Source organism: Lissotriton vulgaris, chromosome 6 (assembly GCF_964263255.1).
Source record: "Lissotriton vulgaris chromosome 6, aLisVul1.2, whole genome shotgun sequence".
Lineage (NCBI taxonomy): Eukaryota > Metazoa > Chordata > Amphibia > Caudata > Salamandridae > Lissotriton > Lissotriton vulgaris.
In genome coordinates, this window is record NC_141694.1 from 1,353,685,490 (window position 1) to 1,353,706,971 (window position 21,482).

Below are 21,482 nucleotides of genomic sequence, written 5' to 3' on the forward strand. Positions count from 1 at the left end.
GGTATCGAAAACAGTGGGCAACACAATACCCTAAATAAATGAACACGAGTAGCCAGGAAAAGGAGTAAAGATTGAAAGAAGGAAGGGAAAAGATACAGGTGTGACTGTTTCAAGGAAGGGAGCTATTAAGCACACAAGTGGCAGAGGTGTGGGCTTTCCACATACCCTTGAGGGGCACATGGCTTGTTCCAAATGCAGTCTACAATGCAACCTCGAATCAGGAAGCCTCAAGGAGAATCACTTCAGTCCCTTGCTCATGAAAAATAGCATGAAAAGCCTCCTCTGCAATGTAAGGTCTCTAACTAAACACGCAACAGAGATTTGCGATCTAATCACTTTTAAGTCTCCAGATATCTGTTTCCTGGCGGAAACCTGGTTGAATCCCTCCAACCTCCCAGCCATTACGCTAGCCATTATGGACAACTATAAACTAATTATTCTTGACAGAGGATTAAAAAGGAGTGGAGGCATCACCATAGTTTTTATAAATACAATCAATGTCATATGATCACGACCATTTCTGAATGTATGGAACTTGGTATATTAAAGATAACTCTCTCTGTGACAAATAGTTGGAATGGAGCCCTAATCTATTGCGACCCCCACCCCCAGGATATAAGGCCAATTTCAGTCAACAGCTGGTGGAAGAAATTACCACCAATCTCCTAGCCTCAAATAAATTCCTTCTTCTAGGCGACTTCAATTACCACAGGCAAGATCACACTAACCCCGAAGTGATGAAGCTATTAACGGACCTGGAGGCTCTAGGACTCTTCCAAAAAAGTCTTAGGCCGAACGTATATAGCAGGCCACTCACTATACCTGCTGTTCTCTAAAAAAGAATTTCTTGGATGTGAAGAACTAATTTCTCTCACATGGACAAACCATTTCTTAATTACATTTTGATTTCAGTCTTCTTACCTTTCCACCACAAAACAGCAGAACATCACTCAATGTCCTTAGACCTTGGCATAATATTACTCCTGAAACTTTCAGTGAAGTTTTTCACCCCAGCTTGCTGCAAAGTAATCCTGAAGTCACTGAGCTACTGGAGTCCTTCAACGCTGCCCTAACTGCCGTGCTGGATGCAACAGTACCCTATTAAAACTTCTGTCCCATTAAACATCGACCTTCGGCACCCTGGTTTTCTCCCCACTTAAAACTAGAAAAATCAAAATGCAGGAACCTAGAGAGGCGCTGGAGTAGAAGTAAAGAGCCTCAAGATAAGGATTGGTACAAACAAGCCCTGTCCCGCTACCTTCACAATATCAAAACCGCCAGGCGTAGTTTTATCATCAAACAAATTGAACTGGCTGGCAACTCATCAAAAACTCTTTTTAACATAGTCCATGACTTTACCATCCCTCAGGCATGTATTCAGTCTCTTTCTGAAACCCAGATATTCTGTGATTCACTAGCCAACTTTTTTCAGGAGAAAATCTCCCTCATCTATGCAAAACGTAACATCTTTCCCTCTTCCATAGTAGTGACTACTCCTTCCGATACAAATCAGCCAAAGGACACTTCCTACACCTTAGACAGCTTTGTGCCCCTTTCCATGGAGGAACTCCGTAGCTCCTTGGCGTCCACTAAGTCAAGTTCGCTGTTTGACATCTGCCCTCCCAAAACAATGTCTTTATTGGCCAGCTATTGTGCACCGGAGATTTTAGAGATTTTTAATTGCTCGATTACAACAGGTACCATCCCGCCCCAATGGAAGGAAGCATGTGTATGGCTGATTGTAAAAAAAAGCACCCTAGATCAAAGATCTCTGGCTAATTAATGCCCAATATCGTTACTTCCACTACTTGGCAAACAGCTAGAAAGTCTAATTAATAAACAACTAGTTTCCTTTCTTGAATACAATCAAATCTTGGATCCCTCCCAATCCAGCTTCAATCCGGGTCATATCACAGAAAAGGCTCTCCTGGCCACAATAGATTCCCTGTACCTAGGCCTGGACGCAGGCAATTTAATCATGATTGTGTTATAAGATCTCTCTTCAGTCTTTGATACAATCTCCCACTCAAGGATGTTGGAAAGACTGCAAGAGATAGGAATACAAGGCATTGCACTTAAATAGCTCGAAAATATTGTGACTGATAAGACATCGAACTGTAATTCTTGGCCCTCATTCCTCCTGCAAGACAATCCTAGACAAGGGTGTTCCACAGGGTTAGTATTTAAACCCCAACTTGTTCAATATTTATATGGCTCCCGTCGCCTGGATTGTAGAACGTTTTTGTTTTGAAATAAACACATAAGCAGATGACACCCAGCTGATGTTTACTTTTGGCCCTGATTTGACAGCATCAAAGAAGAGTTTTGCCCTTGAGAACTATCTACAATTGATCGCAGATAAGAAGGAGATCATGCTGTTTGGAAAAACCTCCTCTATCTGAACCGATGATTGGTGGCCCCATCAACTGAACCACACTCCTGTTCACAAGCAAGCAGTAAAGAATCTTGGCATGAACTAGATCTAGCCTTAATGATGAAAGCGCACATCTTGTCTATCATTGGAATATGCTACCACAATATGCACCTTCTGCGCAGGATATTCCGTTACCATCCAATCACTGCCAGAAGAACTCTTGTTCAAGCCTTAGTAATTAGCAGGATAGATTATGGCAACGCTCTTTTGGCAGATGCCAATAAAATGTTCGTTACCAAACTCCAGGTTGTTCAAAATACTGCAGCCAGGCTCGTTCTCAATTGCCTGCCTGGCACGCCATTGTTCCCTTTGCTGAAGGAATTAAACTGGCTGCCAGTGAATAAACGCTCTTGTTTTAAGATCTGCTGCCTTACATTTGGTGCCCTAAAAGGGAATGGGCCACTTTATCTGCAAAAAAATAATAAAAGCATACTTACCCGGTCGTAACCTAAGATCTGCCTATAAAGCACTACTGTGCATCCCTCACATTCGCCTGACCCACAGCGGGGGAAAGACTTTCTCTTACCTTTCCCCCTCCTACTGGAACAAGCTTCTGCTTTCCATTCGCACCTGCACAAATTACAACAAATTCAGAAAGCTACTTAAAGCTTATCTTTTCTGAATCCTTTCTCCTTCCTTCTGTACTTGTTTCCACGACAGCGCCGAGATGCCCACGGGTGATTTATGCGCTATATCAGGTATCGATAACAGACGTAATGGGAAGAGTGGAAGGGACCCATGACCACCATTAAAAAGGCTTCATGTAGTCAGAATGGATACAATTACACTCCAACTTCATAAAGCGAGAGGTATGCAAGTCACTTTAGGCATATTGGAACTGGAAGTGTGGTCCTGACATTCCCAAAAGGTGGAAAGAGGTGGTGGCAAACCATATGAAATGGGAGCACTTCCTTGAGGTTAAATAAAAGATGTTGGAGTATAACCACAGCAAGGCATGTGAATTCCCATCTGGAGTCAGCATTTACACCAGACAGCAACATGGACGGGGGCAGAAGGGACAGAAGGAAGAAACATTCCTCTGGCTAACTTGAAGGAAGCTCCAAGGACAATATATCAAACCAGGACCCAAGTGGAGCAGAAGAACAATAGTTACTTACCTGTAATCTGTGGTTCTCCAGTATTGGTGTCTTTCATAGATTCACATGCCTGAATCATTCCCCGTCGTCGGAGTGTGAGTCTCACGGTATATAAAAAAAGCAATAAATATGCCCATAACAACCATAAAACCTTGGTACCAAGAAACCAGGAAGTAAAGTAGCCAAAGCTACCAAGAAAAAAAGTTTCACATGTATGAATATCATAGTCATTATACATAGCCCAAACTGGAGCCAATCAGGCAACAGCACCCACCAGAAAGTTCTCCTCAGAGGCTCAGGCTCTCAGATTTCTCGCACAGAGTGTAACAAGGAGATAAGAGCATATAGTAGCCTCTGAGGGGAGGTGGGCGGGTTGCATGTGAATCTATTAAAGACACCAATACTGGAGAACCACAGATTACAGGTAAGTAACTATTGTTCTTCTCCAGTATTGGGGTGTCTTTCATAGATTCACATGCCTGAATCAGAGTAGATAGCAGTACCCCAATAATGCTTGAAAGACGCTACTTGCAACAGTATCTGCTTGTAGCAAGCATTTGCAATCACATAATAGAAATGCTGTATGCATAAACATAAGTGAACAAATTTGCAATCACATAAGCATGTACTGAACATAGGCAAAATAATAAGCGTCTGAAAGCAGTAAAGAGGTGGAGGGAAAAACAGAGGCTCACCTTATCTGAAAAGATTGCGGAGAACCGCTTGCCCCACTGAAGAATCAGCATCGCTGGCTGCTTCCAAACAGTAATGCTTGGTGAAAGTATGTCGGCTGGACCAAGTTGCTGCTCTATAGATCTGCTTAAGAGGAACACCAGCGAAGAGAGCAGTCGATGAGGAAACCGCCCTCGTAGAGTGTGCTTTTGGAATAGGCTGCAAAGGTCTTCCAGCTTGCAGATGGCAAAAGTCTATAGCAGCAGAAATCCATCTAGCTATGGTCTGTTTAGACACTGCTTGTCCTTGCCGTATCTTTCTTCAGGCAACAAACAGTTGATCAGATTTGCGAAAGGTAGAGGTCCTTTGTAAATAGAATTTTAGACATCTTCTTATGTCAAGGGTATGCAATGCCCTCTCCGCAGGGGATTGCCGATTAGGAAAAAATGTCTTTAAGATGACTGGTTCGTTTAGGTGAAATTCTGAAGGCACCTTAGGCATAAATTTAGGGTTTGTACGCAGCACCACAGAATTGTACGTGAATTGCAAGAAAGGTGAATTGACGGTGAAAGCTTGAACATCACTGACTCTTCTAGATGAAGTCAATGCTAGCAACAGAGAAACCTTCCAGGTTAGAAATTTAAAATCCACCTTGTGAATTGGTTCAAATGGATGGTGCATGAGCTGCGCTAATACCACATTAAGATGCCATGATGGAGGCGGACAAAGTACAGGAGGAAACATCCGGAACAGTCCTTTAAAAAACTGTTGTATTGCTCTTGATGAATAAAGAGAGTTGGATTCATCCTGTCGGAACCTTGAATTGGCTGCCAAAAAGACTTTTAACGTTGCATGAGATAGGCCTGATCTCGATAAATGCAAGAAAAAAGGTAATATCTGTTTCGGTGTCGCGTGAAACGGGTGAACCCCAGCAGATAGACACCACATGCTGAATCTTTTCCATTTAAGTTTGTATGTCTTTATTGTAGCAGGTGCTCGCGCGTTAGCCAGTACCTACTTACAATCCACAGGAATACTTAGATGAGCGAATTCAAGGTGCTCAGGCGCCAAGCAGCTAATCTCAGAGAAGCAGGATCCGGAATGCAAATTTGACCGTTCTGAATGGACAGGAGATCCGTATTGGTCGAAACTGAATTGGATCGCACTCTGACAGGAGGAGAAGTTCGGTGAACCAGAATTGGTGAGGCCATCTGGGGGCGATGAGAATTAAGCAAAAAGGTTCTTTCTTCATCTTCCCGAGAACTCTGGGAACCAACGGTATCAGAGGAAAGGCGTAAGCATACATTTGAGACCAGTTGATCGAAAACGCATTCCGCTGAGAATCCTTGTGGGGAAGCCAGCTTGCAAAGAATAGGCACTTGCTGTTCTTCTTGGTCGCAAAGAGGTCCAGATCGGGATGACCCCACTGCTGAAAGATTCGATCCACCGTTGGCTGATGCAGTTCCCATTTGTGGGTGGAAACCGTTGACCTGCTGAGGGTGTCTGCCAGAACATTTGAAACTCCTGGCACGTGAACTGCCAAGAGATTGATCCTGTGCCATATCGCCCAAGCCCAGATTTCTTGGGCTTCCTGAGACAGAAGAACCGACCTCGTTCCTCCCTGTTTGTTTAAGTAATGCATACTTGTAGTATTGCAAACCAATACCGTGGCCCCTAGAATGATTGTATGAAAGGACTTGGGGGCTAAGAAGATGGCTCTTAACTCTAACAGATTGATGTGCTGTGTCCTTTGTTGAGGGCTGCATTTCCCGCTGACCTTCAGCCCTTGAAGATGTGCTCCCCAACCCTCGAGGGAGGCGTCTGTGGTGATAGTATAATTTGGAGTCTCTTGAAGGAACGCACACCCTTTCTTTAGATTTATTTCTTGATCCCACAAGAAAAAAGCCTCCCGCATCCGAGGAGTGATTTGAATGAGATCTTCGAATGAACGTGACACTTGTAACCATTGCAGGTTGAGTTCCTCTTGAAGGGGCCTCATTCTGAGGCGGCAATTTGGAATTAACGGGATGCAAGAAGAGACCATTCCTAGAGAGGACTTGAACTGTTGGACTGAAACTGACCTTCTTGATAGTAACATGTGAGCCATGTCTTGGATTCTCTTCTGCCTTCGTCCGATACGAAAGCTTGAACTAGTTGTGTGTCAAAGCTTGCTCCTAAGAACGTTTGCCTTTGTGAAGGAACAAGATGTGACTTGCTGAGGTTGATAGAAAGACCCAGCGATTGGAAGAGAGACAGACATCTTTGCACATAGATGCTTGCGTCTGAGAAAGAATTCGCCTTGATAAGGCAATCGTTCAGGTAAGGAAATATTTGAATTCCCTCCAGCCGGATAGGCGCTGCTACTGGAGCTAGGAACTTCGAAAACACTCTGGGTGCCGATCGTAGTCCAAAGGGAAGGACCCTGAACTGAAAATCCCTGCCAGCAACTCTGAAACACAGGAACTTTCTGTGACAGGGTAAGTTGGGCACGTGGAAGTACGCATCTTGAAGGTCCAGGGTGGCCATGTGATCCCCTGCCGACAGAAGATAAAGTATTTCCTGAAGTGATAACATCCGAAATGACAGTTTCTTTAGATACTTGTTGAGGTAACAAAGGTCTAGAATTGTACGCCATTCTCCGGATTTCTTCTTTTTTAGAAAGAACCGTGAATAGAATCCTGTTCCTCACTGCCCTTCAGGGACTTTTTCGATTGCTCCTTTTTGCAACATCAAATTTACCTGGGAAAACAACTCCTTGTGATGAGCTGTAGGAGGGCCCTTTCGAGGAAATTTTGGAAGAAACTTTTCGAATTCTAGAGCCTGGCCACTGGCTACGTTGTCTAGAACCCATCTGTCTGATGTTATTGAGGGCTAGTTTGAATAAAATGTTGAGAATCTTCCTCCAACTTTTACATGGGACTGCGGCAGTAGCGGTGGCAGGTGATGATACTTATTGCCTTTTATTGGAATCCTTTCCGCTGTAGGAAGGTTTCTTCTTGTTCTGGGAATAGGACGTGTTGGGCTGGCAATATGATTGGTAACGTTGCAATTGTTAGCGCTGATTCCCTTGATAAGATCTGTAGGAGGATTGCTGACTATAGCTTCCTCGATTAGAGGACGATCCACGTCCTCTCGCACCCCGAAAGGGAGGCTTCCGAAACGGCAAGGTGCCAAGAGATCTGGCTGTTTCTGTATCCTTTTTAACACCTTGACTGCTGCAGTAATTCCCCCTCTGTGCTGCAGTTCCATGAATCCCTTTATTCATGACGAGCTCAGCTCGTCATCAGCACAGCTCAACTGTGCCTCATGACGAGCTGAGCTCGTCATGAGCAGGGAAGGGGTTAAGGGTTTGCAAGGCTTCTTCCACATGTGGGCCAAACAAAGCCTCTCCATCGAAGGGCATGTCCAGAATCTTAGCTTGCAAATCCTGGCGAAATGAAGTAGCCTTTAACCAGCCTTGTCGGCGCAGGACAGCAGCCCCCGCCAGCTGCCTGAAACCAGTGGAAGCCACATCCTCTGCAGAGTCGATAATTTCTGCTGAGATCCGTTCTCCCTCTTGCAGTATATTCAGAGCATCGGATTTTGAAGGCTCCGGAAGCATGTCTATGTACGGTGAGATATCCGACCACATTTGTCAGTCGTACCGACCTAGAATGGCTAAAGAATTGGCAGCACGGACCGTTGTCGCTGCCATTGTAGAGACTCATTTTCCAATTGAGTCCAGTCGCCTGCCGTCTCAGTCAGGTGGGGCTGTGATCGGGGATGACGGATTCCTAGCCCATCTTTGGGCAGCTTGCACAATTACGGAATCCGCCTTTGGGTGTCCTATAAGGCATGCTGGAGACTTGTCAGGCGCTTTATACTTTTTGTCCAAACGTGGTAAGACTGGAGGTATAGATGCAGGATTCGCCATCACCTTTAATCCCTCTTTCCATATAAAGTCTATAATTGGAATCGCCTGCACCTGTCTCTTTGGCTGGTCTTTAAAGTTATAGAGGAAGCATTCCTTTTTCTTAGTTTCCATAGGGATAAGGAAAGGCTGGGTTGCTCTCTCCATAAGAAGGTGAAAGCCTCCAATGTCCTCTGGAGGTGAATCGGCAGGAACCGGAGGTGAAGGAGAAGGTGTCTGGATTTCACCTTCCTCTCTCTCTTCATCATCCGATGTGTGTGCTTCTGCAGAATGATGTGAAAGCACTGGCGAAGGAGGTCTGGGAGACCTGAATTCTGATGTGGAAGCCTGCGCCACTGGTGTAGGAGGCACGGAGTCCGCTGATTCAGATGGCGGGAAACAACTGTAATATTCGTCTAGCATATGCTGAAGGTTGGTTAATAAGGCTATAGGCATTTGAGTTGTCAGGATACTAGCAGCAGGTGACGCCAAATGTTCAGGCGAAGGTTGATCATCCTGATCTTCCTCTTGGTAATTAATGAACAGTTCTGAAGGACTTGTAGCTGTTCCAAACCTATCATCCACATCAGAATCTTCCTCACTGTCTTCTAGGTCCAGCAATTCGTCGGGAACCTGTAGAGGTACCTTTTGCGGAGAAAGACGCAATGGAGATAAGGGATCAATCCCAGAAGCGCGGCTTTGTAGCAAAGGAGGCTGCGTCGTAGACGGCGTAGAAGATAAAGCCGTAGATGGTGACCAAACTTGTATTTCCGTACATGTTGACAATTTTTGCGTTGACGGAAGAGTCGTCGATGGGCCCGTCGACGATGGAATAACACCTGAAGTCGATAGCGCCGTTGAAGGCGGGGTCGTCTTCAAAATTGCCTTCGACGACAAGGAGGGCTTCGTCGACGATGTGGACTTCGTCAACGATTTGGCCGTCGATGATGTGGTTCTCGTCGACGAGCTCGTTGACGATGAGGAGGTCGTCGACGACGATGGAATGGCAGTCGACGAGGCTGTCGACGATGAAGCCGTCGTCAACAAGATCTTCTTGGTCTTGGTAGTCGACGGTACGCCGACGATAGGTGTAGATGCTGTTTCTTTGGTCGACGATATAGGTTTCACTGAGACGTAGACCAGCGTCGACTGGGATTTCGCCGACGACATGATCATTTCAGGTTAAGGTGATGAAAAGGTTACCATTGATGTGGAAGTTGCGTCGACGGAAATCTTCATCGACAAAAGGGCCGTTGACGGCCTCGTCGACGACGGGGTCTTCTTCTGAGGAAGAATCTTCTCAGAAGTTGGTTTTGGAGGCAAAATCTTGACCGATCTTTTCAGGGGCGTGGAAGGCAAAGGTTTGCTCTTGACAGGAGGAGTAGCCTTAGAAGTGGACGGCCTCTCTGACCCCTTACAAGGTTGCTTTTTCTCCACAACCTTGGCCCCAGGAGAAGATAAAACCTCCTCAGCAGCTCTCTTCCTAGAGGCCACAGATGAAACAGATGCAATACTGCCTACCTCAGAAACTGGATTGTCCTGGTCCATAAGCTTCTGTGGCCACAGAAGTAAGCGGCCTTCTCTGTCCCTGAGGGTCTTTTGAGTGAAAGTCCTGCGTATCTTGCAGTCCTTCGCTTGATGATCCGGATACAGGCAGTAGATGCATTTCTTGTGGGGATCTTCTGAGAAAAGCCGGAGCTTACCACAAGATTCACAAGGCCTGAATAATGATTTCTTAGAAGACATCCTAAAAGTAAGAAATCCTGAAGAAACTTGAGGAGAACTGAGCAGAGCTCAGGGAGACTCCCTTCACACAAATTGCAGTAGAGAATCTGAGAGCCTCAGCCTCTGAGGAGAACTTTCTGGTGGGTGCTGTCGCCTGATTGGCTGCAGTTTGGGCTTTGTATAATGACTATGATAGTCATACATGAGGAACTTTTTTTCTTGGTAGCTTTGGCTACTTTTCTTCCTGGTTTCTTGTTACCAAGGTTTTTTGGTTGCTATGGGCATATTTATTGCTATTTGTATATACTGTGAGACTCCCACTCCGACGGCGGGGAATGATTCAGGCATGTGAATCTATGAAAGACACCCCAATACTGGAGAAGATGGTGTGGCAGCTCGGGAGGCTCCTCCACATGATGTATATGTCAGAACATGTTGATAAACTGTGGAAGTGAAGGGTAATAAGCAGTGGCAGTAGCAGGTGGGGTACACAATGGGAGTTTCCTAAATGACTTACAGATATTATGAATGTTTGCAGTCCATCTGCAAAGTTCTGGAGAATGTTCGACACCATAGCTTGGCTGACAACAGCACTAGCCTTGATATGGAAATCAGAAGGAGATTCAGAGGGATGTAGAACAGAATGAGGCTGCAACAATATGAGGTGTCTATCTGTATCATAAATCTGATAAGAAGCATGCACAGTGAGATCTCTCAAGGTCTAAGCTGTGGTACGACCCTTGCATACATGTACATTGTAGAGCTGGAAAAGTTGTAGTGGTATTTGAGTGACTGCATGGCAAAACCACCATCTTGGTTCTCAGTGGCTCAGACAAATATTCAATGGTTGGAGAGAATTATGGCCTACATAAGCTGTACTTTGTGTTTTGTTTAATTTTGAAAGGGGATATGGAAAAACTGCAACTTGAGAGGGTCAAAAAAGTCCATCAGAAGGACTTTACCAAAGACTTTGTTGAGATATCACTCTGCATTTTATATCATAGCCACTTCATAGTACAGAAAAGCATTAACTTTATGAAGATTTACTTACATAGAAGGTTTGAATTCAGCCGAGCTAGACAATGAAAAATGTCTGGCTCCATAGCATAAAAGCTTTAGGACTTGGAAATTAAAACATGTCTGCTACTGGTGTAAATAGGAAATGGCCTACTTCTGAAACCGTGATCAGTGGTAAACCTCTTCTAGCGATCCCCTTCAATGTTATGACTCGGTGCACAGAAGAAACTACTTGATGGCTGTTTTATCTATTTGCTGCTGCAACCTGTTAACATTCTAATTAATGTTGGAGATTTGAATATCCATATCCTACGAGCAACTGCAAGTGAAGCTGGTGTCCTAGGAGTCCAGACAGCCACAGAGGCATATCAAATAAGATGTGGCACGGCAGGAACATCTCCAAGTAGAGACATGGTTCTAAGACTCTCATCTCCTATCCTTTAGAAAATCTTACGGTTGTCTGATGAGCAGCAACCTCGAATGTATTTTCTTCTTTAGCAATAACGCTGATGGTATTGTGTACACATCGGTAACAAATTTCTCTTAAAGCATGGTATTTACTGGTTTTCAAATCTAAATTTCATGAAAGCACCTTCAACAAACCCATCCACCCCAAGAAGGCCAATATGCGATATATAATGATAAACTGAGAATCAACAACCTTTGTAAATATAAGTGGCTAGAGCACATGTAAACAGCAATAAAAGGCATGAATCAACAAGGCTAAAAAGGAGCTCATGAATCAAGGGATTAGTACAACCGAAAATGCCAAAACTTGCAACATCGCAATTTTTGCCTTTTACGACAGATGCTAGTTTACACATCAAAAACCTCCATAAATACACAGGCACTAACAATGCCAACCACCACTTGTGTCACAAAGATTCAATTGCAAAGCTCTTTAGCAAGCTTCAGATGTGTTCAAACTCCATGTAGCATGCTGGACCGGCTTATCTGGACATCTCTGTAGTCATAAAATTCAAAGAGTGACTACTGCAAAATCTGCAGCTCACCTATCATCATAAACGCCATCAAGAACACACACCATGCAATAAATAAAATTAACTCCTCTTTGCCTTCAACTGTAATAAGACACCAGCCTCAAAATACAGTTTGCTACCCTATTCCGCTTTTCTACATACCCAAAATTGTTTCTGAAATCTGGTTATGATATGCAACCTTGGATGCCAACTTGGCATAGCCCGGGGAAGACAGCGACAATGACATCATTTTATACACAAACACGAGGAAACAAAAAAGATACAACATGCCACAAGTGCTGGCAAAGACTTTATGGTGTGAATACAGAGAACCAACAAAGAAAGATGTTATTAGCACTTGGGTTTACAGCACGTACAGCGGCGGTTCTTAACTCTGGTGATTAGGATATAGCGACTTTCACAGCACATCCGAATACTGCACGCCTCGTTTTGAATAGTTTTCACAGCATGGATGAATCATGAACTGAACAACGCCACAATAGACACTTGCAGGCTTTAAACATGCACAACCCGGTCTTTAGAGGTTCAATACCGCCATGCACATTTTTTTGGTTATGTTCAACATAGGAATTTTCCTTTTAGGCTGACAGCCATGCCTTTTTTCTATTTGTAGAGTAATCCCCTGATGAAGGGCTGACGTGAGAGCCCAAAATGAATTGGGACATATAAAACCTGTTGGTATATGCATTTAATGTTTCAAGCAAATGATCACATGTTTAAAACTGATACTACCATGAAACTAATGGATTGAGAATACACATGGAACCTATCATCGATGTACAATCGTGATTAAATATAATCTAGTGAACAAGACTTTTTCAGTCTTTCTTGCTGTGCTTGGAGGAGTCTTCCCCAGTGACGGGGCAGCTTTGTATTAGACTGTGAATACAGAGAAATCATAAGTTTGCCCCAGAGAATTTGTTACAGAAATGCAAAGCCACCAACAACCGTTGTGGGACTCAACACCACAACTCCACCATTTTTTCCCAAAACTCCTTGTCATAGCTGCTAGCAGTTGGACAATAGATTTAAAGCCTATGTTTGGGTGGGACGTAAAAATACTCAAGAAAATGAGATATGATTATTAATGTATGAGGACATCACTGCATGCCCATACTGCACAGCCCACCAAATATCACCATGTCCTGCCAATATTCCTGCGGTCTGTTCTCACTGTAAATTGACCTCATACCACCCACGCTCACAAAGAGGTGCTAGCATTCCAAACATTAAGCTCGTAAATATTAAATTTGTTTTATCTGTTTTGTTTCATTCGCAGAATCAGCTTGTGAAAAGTGGTGTGAAAAACACCAAATCGTCGTTTTAGAAGAATGGTCACACACCCCTCCCGCATTCTAGCTGCAATGGAAACAACTGTGGAAATCTCGCTTTAATCGGCGAGGTTGAACATTTCATAAAATAAGTGCTGGGAGACAGTGCCCTTAAGGGCAGGAAGAACAATGGCAAATACCACCTTACGTGAACGGGGTATCTTCGAAATTATTTTTAAAATTCGACAGCTTGCAAATAAATGTTCGTATGTTGCATATACAAATGTTTGTATCTTGCATATATTTGGTGAGAATCAAGACAAGGTCTAAGTTAGAAGAGCCTGAGAGAATATTTGGAAACATTTTTAAGATTTAACAGTGGCATCACCCACGGGGGACCTGTCCCCTAACGTGCAACATAAAAAACAATAGTGCACGCTGAATTACTGACTATAACAAGGGGACATTTAAATATACCAATTTGTCTTTGCAAAATGGAGAGACACCACTTTGTCTGATAGTAGGAAATCGTTCCCCTGGTATGCCCTATATAAGCATGATAAACTTACATGTGCAATTACATTATGCACATTTACATGAAATCCATAACATGAGAAAATATGAGCTTTTTGCGGATGGTTCTTAACAAATACTAGAGTGGGTTCACAAAGTCAAGAGAAGGCAAGTGCTTACATATGGTCAATGTAATTTATGTAAATTTTCAACCTACACGTGTCAATTATGCCTGCATAATGTAAATGTCAAAGTAAATGGCATTGTCAATGTAGAAAATATTCAAGCACATTGATTACTCATCTCTGTCCGCTACCCCTCTTCGAGCGCGTAAAGTATACATTGTAGGCGTGAATTAGGTTTCAATGTTATGGAATATATGTTATGTATTCCAACAGTGTAAAATATATTTTCAGTAAAAAATGTCTTTCTAGTATGCACATGTCCTGTAAACATTAGCAATAGAGGCTGGAAGGGGACAAATAAAAAGGATAATGGAAAATGTGAGCTGAAAATCATGAGAAAACTGCAATGAGAATGACTACAAAGCTTGTTCATTTCTCCAAATGCACCCATGTCACACAACACTCTTATAATGCTCGGTGCCTTTTCACCTTTCGCATTTTGACTCCGACAGTGTCACGGTATACCTCGCAGCCCACGGGGCCCTTTTGAATTAAGAACTTCACAAAGCGCTGTATCTAACATCTTTTTTCCACTGTCTTTTATGTCCATGATATTTGTTGTGTTCTAGCCTGTGGCGCAACAGGCGTGTCACGTCACGACCACGTGACCTTGTACAATAAATAGGGTGTACGCACGCACGTACGCCAGTTAGGCGACGGCGTGGTGACCAGTGAGGAAGCACACAGTTGTCCGTGTATTCGTTGCTAGGCCCATAGATTTGCCCCCAGTGTCCTTTCACCCTCATCTCCCAAGGCTGCACGCTCTCCCGACGACATAACAATATCGTGTGTTTTAATTCGCTGCTGTATTTCACAGTTCATTTATATCTCGATCCATTGGTGCACTACTGACCTCCATTATTTTGCAAAGTGCCACACCTAACATAATTTTTATCCACATCGATTCTGCCGAATTACTGATCACTATACGAGCATTTCGTCCGTTTTCTTTTGACACTTTAATTCTATTTTATTTTATGAACACCTGGGTTAAAGGTGTAGGGTGACTTGTGGGTCCGCAATATCTCTGCTTACCTTACATTATAGATATTTTCCCCTGATGAAGAGCTGAAATTGACCGAAATGCATCGGCAGATACGTTTGAACTATATGATGGATTTATGCAACTTTTGAATATTTATTCTCAATATGGAGTCATAATATCGGAAGAATAAAACCTTTCTTAAATAACGTTCATTCATCTGACTCGTTTATCACAGTATTTACTAAGATACAGAGATCCTGTTTTTAGCAGGCTCTGGCTATTACGCCACATCCTCTCCCCACTTTCATGGTCAGTAGTTTGTTGAGTTTTAGGCAGCACTGACAGGAGGAATGGGCTGGGTTAAGCTGCTTCCTGACAAAAGCCCAGGCACTTATTATTTATTTTTTTGACAAATTAACCAATGGACAAAACAATGACTTTTTCTCTATCAGGTGTAATTCACTGCGGCCCAACACTTACCATCCACAACGTCAAACTCTTTGAATGCCAGCTCAGAGCCAGAGTCATCCAGAAGGACCTCCCCGTTCAGGGTGAACATCATGGTGTGCTCGTTCATATCAACCATGCACCCAACCACGTCGCCGGCTTGCCAAGAGCGTCCAAAGTGTTCATTGCCTTGGTGCCAGCGCTGGGCCTGGAAAAGATATATGTTGTCACTAAAAGGCTATGGAATATGAATTCAAATCACCTCAATTGCAAGATGTTTTCAATGGGATAGCAAGGAGAGTTCAAACATAATCAGACGTGAATTATGGGAACGAGAGGTGAGAAAGGTTTTGGTTTTCCCTGAATGGTTACTCAGAAGGAGAGTTTATGATTTGTAAAGATGGTTATGGTTAGTTTCTTGACATACTCAAAGGTTGGGTTCGAAATCCTGCATTCCATATGCCTCCATAACAGTTAGGGGCCCTGAGGGTTCAGCCTTCTCAAAGAATTTGAAAGGCCAATCCCAAAGAGCCACCATCCACATCCATCCTGACAACCGACCCTAAGTGACTGCTTTCTCTTCATGCACATTTCTTTAATACTCTTCCCAGCACTTACCCCACCGCCAAATATCCTTCTAAATCCCATCACTTCCACACCGAGACATTTTCACCCTTCTCCACCATGTCAGCCTTTACACACACTTACTGCCAAATGTCACAATAAAGTTGACAACCAAGACATACAGCATCTCACTTTCGCAGAAATCTTGTTCACAAGCACAACACAGCTTATATTCAAAGATACCGTCTTGTCAGATAGACCATTCTTTCCAAACACTGTGTGACATGCATTAAAAATGAGGCAATGAGTGACTAGTCTCACACCCAGTGCAAAGAACTAAACGCCGTAAAACCAATCCTGCAAACCCTTGCTCATGTTATTGTAATTGTATTTATATAGTGCTTACTACCACTGCCAAGGTACTGAAGTGCTTTTCGGCGAATAGCACGCTTCTCAGGAACTCAAAGGATAAGTTGTGGATTAGTATAGCGAAATACAACTTGCTAATTTGAGCAGTGGGCATGTGAGTCTGTTAATTTGACTGAATAGGATAAAGGAGGAATAGAGGAGGGATGAGTCTAGGTAGTGTTATTTGGGAGTTCATATTAGTTAGATGAGGTTTGGGATGAGTCAAAGGAAGAATGTGCAAGTATGGATAGATAGAAATTCAGGCTTTCAGGTATTGCTGTACGTGAAAGCTTATTTATTTGTATAATTTGATAACTTAAAAAAAAAAATCAATGTTTTCCTCACTATTTCAATAGTGAAGCACTCATAGATACAATTGTTATTATCACATTAGCATATTGTGATAGGTAAATAAAATAAACAGAGCATCTAATCAAATAACTTATATGAAAACTATGCAGTGACCTATATCCATATTAAGCATAAAATAATGTATTAGTATTAGCCCCATATACTTATTCATGTGTGTAGGTGACAGCCTCCATCCAAATAAATTAACAGAATCCTTCTCTGTAACCATTTTGGACTGGACTCAAAACATGCTGCCAGTTATGAAACTATAAGTAAAACAGTGGTTCTGCCACTCTTAGAAGTCAGAAATTATTTTTAAACAGGTATGTCTCTCCAAATGGATGAGAACAGTCAACAAATGAAAAAGAGCACAACGTACCTTATATCCAAACCAAAAATCTGAAAACCTCTTAGATTACTTTCCGATATATTTCTTTATCAGTATTTTGAAAAAATAGTGCAAACCTATTTTAGTACATATATTTACATACACACAGAACAGTTCTTCGGAACCAACATTTAGGACTTGAAGTGCACAAACATTAAAATATTTACATCTCACAATATATTCCACAAGATACATGGACATATACTACATAGAAAAATTATATCTAAATACAGTGCAAAGTTTTGAAGAAAAAGCAGAAATATCAGCCTAGTGAGTGATTAATCATTAGTTTGTTATCCTGGGTGAGCATCAACACTAAAACTAAAGCGTCAACGTTTCGACCCCTGAACAAAGTGCAATAATATAATCGTCTTGGTGGGGTCTTCCTCGGGACTGACTGGAAGGGCTGTGTGTAGCCTTATTGGAGCTCCTATTCCTGGCACTGTGGTCCTAGTCACGTGCTGACAGTGATCTGGTCACTTCAAAGAATAATCATGTGAGCCATTCCTCCGGCATAAGGCGCACGGGCTCCATGTGGGCATCTTTACTAATCAGAAGGGGAAATCCGAGGGGCCTCCCGCCTCCTCACATGGCCCTTCTGTTGACTAGAAAGGCTCGTTAGTCGCTTTTTCAAACTTGGGAAATTAATATTCCTTCCTCTCAGAGCAACGGGCAGCCCTTGTCGTCTGTAAAGTGTTTGTGAAGATTTTTAAGAAGGGCCGTGTGAGGAGGGTCGAGGCCCCTCAGATTTCCCCTTCTGATTTGTAAAGATACCCACATGGAGCCCCGTGCACTTGATGTCGGAGGAATGGCTCACATGATTATTCTTTGAAGTGACCAGATCACTGTCAGCACGTGACTAGGACCACAGTGCCAGGAATAGGAGCTCCAATAAGGCTACACACAGCCCTTCCAGTCAGTCCCGAGGAAGACCCCACCAAGACGGTTATGTTATCGCACTTTATTCAGGGGTCGAAACGTCGACGCTTTAGTTTTTCAAGTGTTGATGCTCACCCAGGATAACAAACTAATGATTAATCACTAACTAGGCTGATATTTCTTCTTTTTCTTCAAAACTTCGCACTGTATTTAGATATAATTTTTCTATGTAGTATAAGTCCATGTATCTTGTGGAATGTATTGTGACATGTAAATATTTTAATGTTTGTGCACTTTAAGTCCTAAATGTTGGTTCCGAAGAACTGTTCTGTGTGTATGTAAATATATGTACTAAAATAGGTTTGCACTATATTTTCAAAATACTGATAAAGAAATATACCGGAAAGTAATCTAAGAGGTTTTCAGATTTTTGGTTTGGATATAAGGTACATTGTGCTCTTTTTCATTTGTTGACTGTTATCATCTATTTGGAGAGACATAACTGTTTAAAAATACTTTTTGACTTCGAAGAGTGGCAGAACCACGTTTTACTTATAGTATTAACCTCCAGGTTCTGCACTAGACTGGGCTACCCCATTGCTTTATATCGCCAGTTATGAAACGCTCCTTCGTAAAGCAGCGGACAGTGTGGGCAATGCTGAAAGTGCACAACCAATAACCATCCCTTCTCAGAACACATGTGCTTGCTTCCCAAGACTAGAGGTTCTCATCAAATAATGCTAAATTTTCTTTGGATTTCTCTGTGCTCTCTTTCATGAGCCCCCTGCAGATACCTGTAGCTAAAGCACCCCAGTGGTGTACATTAATCCGGTTTATAGCGTTAGAGATTGCAAGAGCATCCAGCCCCAATGCCATGCTCGGTTCCTTGAACAATATCTCACTTTAGGGAGTCAGTAGACCTCTTACCCAAATATGAACCAAGAAATCACTTCATCCTTGATGGAGGTGAAGCCCTCAGGAAACAACACTTAAAAAAACCTAACTACATTAACTATATTTATTAATATCCAACTTTGTGTGGGATAAAAATATCAAAACAGGACTTCTTTCGGTCATAAACTGCAGAAGTATCAAACCCATCAAATAAACTACTCCAGGCATGTAAGGAGCTGAATGCATCATCTCCAGAAAGATTTAAGGCCTCATTTGAAGGTTGGCGGGACCACCCATCAATTTGACCGGGGGACAGAGTAAGTTACTCCAAATCCCTAGCGGAGGTGCCACCGCCACATTTATAATTGACCACCAACCAGCTGGTCATTTATAATGCATTGTCAGGAACAGCCGTCACGGGGGTCCCTGTAAATTCATTTCATTGTTTGGTGAAGGGCTGCGTCAGCATGATGCAGCCCTGAACCAAAAGTTCTTTTATATATTTTTTAAAAGGAAATAAAAAAAACGGAATGCTCGCCTTGCCATGGGAGTAATCTCCCATGGTGATGGTTGCATTATTACCCTTTTTCGTTCCTCTCCGCTTCCCTGGCGGTGACAGACAGTAAGAAATGGCTATATGTCTGCACATTCTGATTGGATGGGCAGACATATAGCCATTGACAGAGCCAAACATAGTCTGCCTGTATCTTAATCGGGCAGGCGGGCTATTATGTTGGCGGTAAGCATACTCCAACTCCATTGCGATGAAGTATTCTTACTGCCAACATCCAAATCAGCACCTAACTGTGACTCTGTCACAGTGATGTCACAGCCTTGTGGGTTTTCCCAGAGACAAAATCAACTTCAGGATAGCTCCTAGTTTACATTATGTTATTCCACATTTGATTTCTGTCACATATGTCTATCATTTCAATAGCATCTGGCACCGTAAGGCCCATCAGAGCTGCAACACTTGCAGTGAGGCTTAGCAAGAAAAAGGAAGTTTATTAAACTATAGAAATCCTTATTTTCCTAAACTTATGTATGCTTAAGCCATTGGGCTATATTGTGGCGTGTTACACTGTAACCTTTTAAAACCCGGAAATGGAAATATAAAAATATCCATTGCTTTTCTATAACCTGCAGTACATTTGAATTTAATTACACCGCTGCAGAATGATGAACACTAACCTTAAAGCCATCAAACACAAATGCTTTCTCATCAGATCCAAGCTCCTGATCCGGTTGACAGCCTGGCCTGGTCCAACCGACCCGCATGTCTCCTGCAGTAATGGCTTCAAACTCAAAATACCACTTTCCTGTCTTAACTGCATAGGTCTTCTCTGCGCGGAAAATGCGGAATCTTTCCATGGTGCCACTGCACACATCTGGCCTTGCAGCTGCGAAAGAAAGAAGGGAAGAGAAACCTTACAGGGTCATATATTGTAAAATTGGAAAGTGATAAAAAGTTCCATTCAGAAATGTGGGTTGACAATACCAATAATCACTTATGTCATAAAAATTATTTACAGCATGTTCCCTACAATGTGCGACAGTGTGGGCAATGCTGACAGTGCACAACCAATAACCATCTAGCGCTGGTGGCGCCCGTGTGATAATGTTTTTGGCGCCCCCCCAATTACCACCTCTGCGACGGATTCCCTCGCTAACACCCTTTAACAATGACCCTTAAGTCTCCATAACCACTCTCTCAGAGACATTTAATTCGTTTTATAGCGTCACTCATAAAAGTGAAAAGTGTTAGAGCACTTTACATCACACATATTACACAGAGACAATCAATAATACGTGTGTAAATCTGTGTATAGGAAACGGTTAGAGTATGAAAAAGGTCTACAAGGGGTACGATTCACATGTCATCCATTCTGGTACACTGTATAGTTTAAGTATGTTTTGTCTAGAGAAGCACAAACTCAGAATTTAAAATGTAACACCATGGTTGGAAGTTCTCTTGAATAATAAAAATTGATTTCTACCCAAATTAACCTTTTTGCAACATTAGCATAATAATAAAAACTGGGGAGAAAATCTTAACACTCTAATCTATACCTTGCAGTCCTCATGCAGCTCTTTGATAACAGCTAATAGCTTACTGTTCTATTTTAGGAATGTAACCTATAACCTGCAAGCAGCAAAATGAAGTCTCTGACAAAAGCAGTAAACCACTGACCTATTTACACTATGTGCACTTTGTGATCTGAATGGTACATGTTCTTTGCAGCAGGCATATTAACCCTCTGAGCTACTTTACCATGAGTCAAAACTCCATCTCTATTCAGGAAGTACATTATTCACTGGAGTTATCTTGACATATTTATTGTTGCCTGGAAATTGCTGGAGGCCAGAAACGTGGTAGCAGGTGCTTTTCAAACCATAATCTACCTGCAAACAGGCAACCAACCCTGTGCAGTGGCACTGGTCACACCGCAGAGCTGACCCTTGGTGAGGTTGCACATGACTTCCAATTAACCCTCTCATGTCAGAACTTAACACAACAGGATTTTTTATTTGCCGAGCTGGGTCAAGAGGTAAATCCACGGGTGTTGCTTTTTGTGGCTTCAAATCGCTTCTCCTATGGACACTTTACCATTTTCACTTTTGATATTACATTCACTATGTTTAGTGTCATTTACTGTCAGCCGGAGCTTTGACTGATCTTAACATAGCTCTTGTTCGGCAATGCCTCACAATCATTTCACGCTCTTCAATATTTATTTTTTTCCTATGTCAGTCATTAGCTT

At 42.6% G+C, this 21,482-nt stretch overlaps 1 protein-coding gene across 1 annotated transcript in view; it reads right to left on the minus strand.

Moving 5' to 3' along the window:
• Nucleotides 1-21,482, minus strand: part of RYR2 (ryanodine receptor 2) — a 3,481,211-nt gene that overhangs the window by 2,124,245 nt on the left and 1,335,484 nt on the right. Inside the window, exons 28-29 of the mRNA XM_086925791.1 lie at nt 19,912-20,120; nt 15,270-15,444 (exon numbers count right to left, since the gene is read on the minus strand). Coding sequence (XP_086781917.1) covers nt 15,270-15,444; nt 19,912-20,120 — 384 coding nt within the window. The remainder of the gene's footprint in view (nt 1-15,269; nt 15,445-19,911; nt 20,121-21,482) is intronic.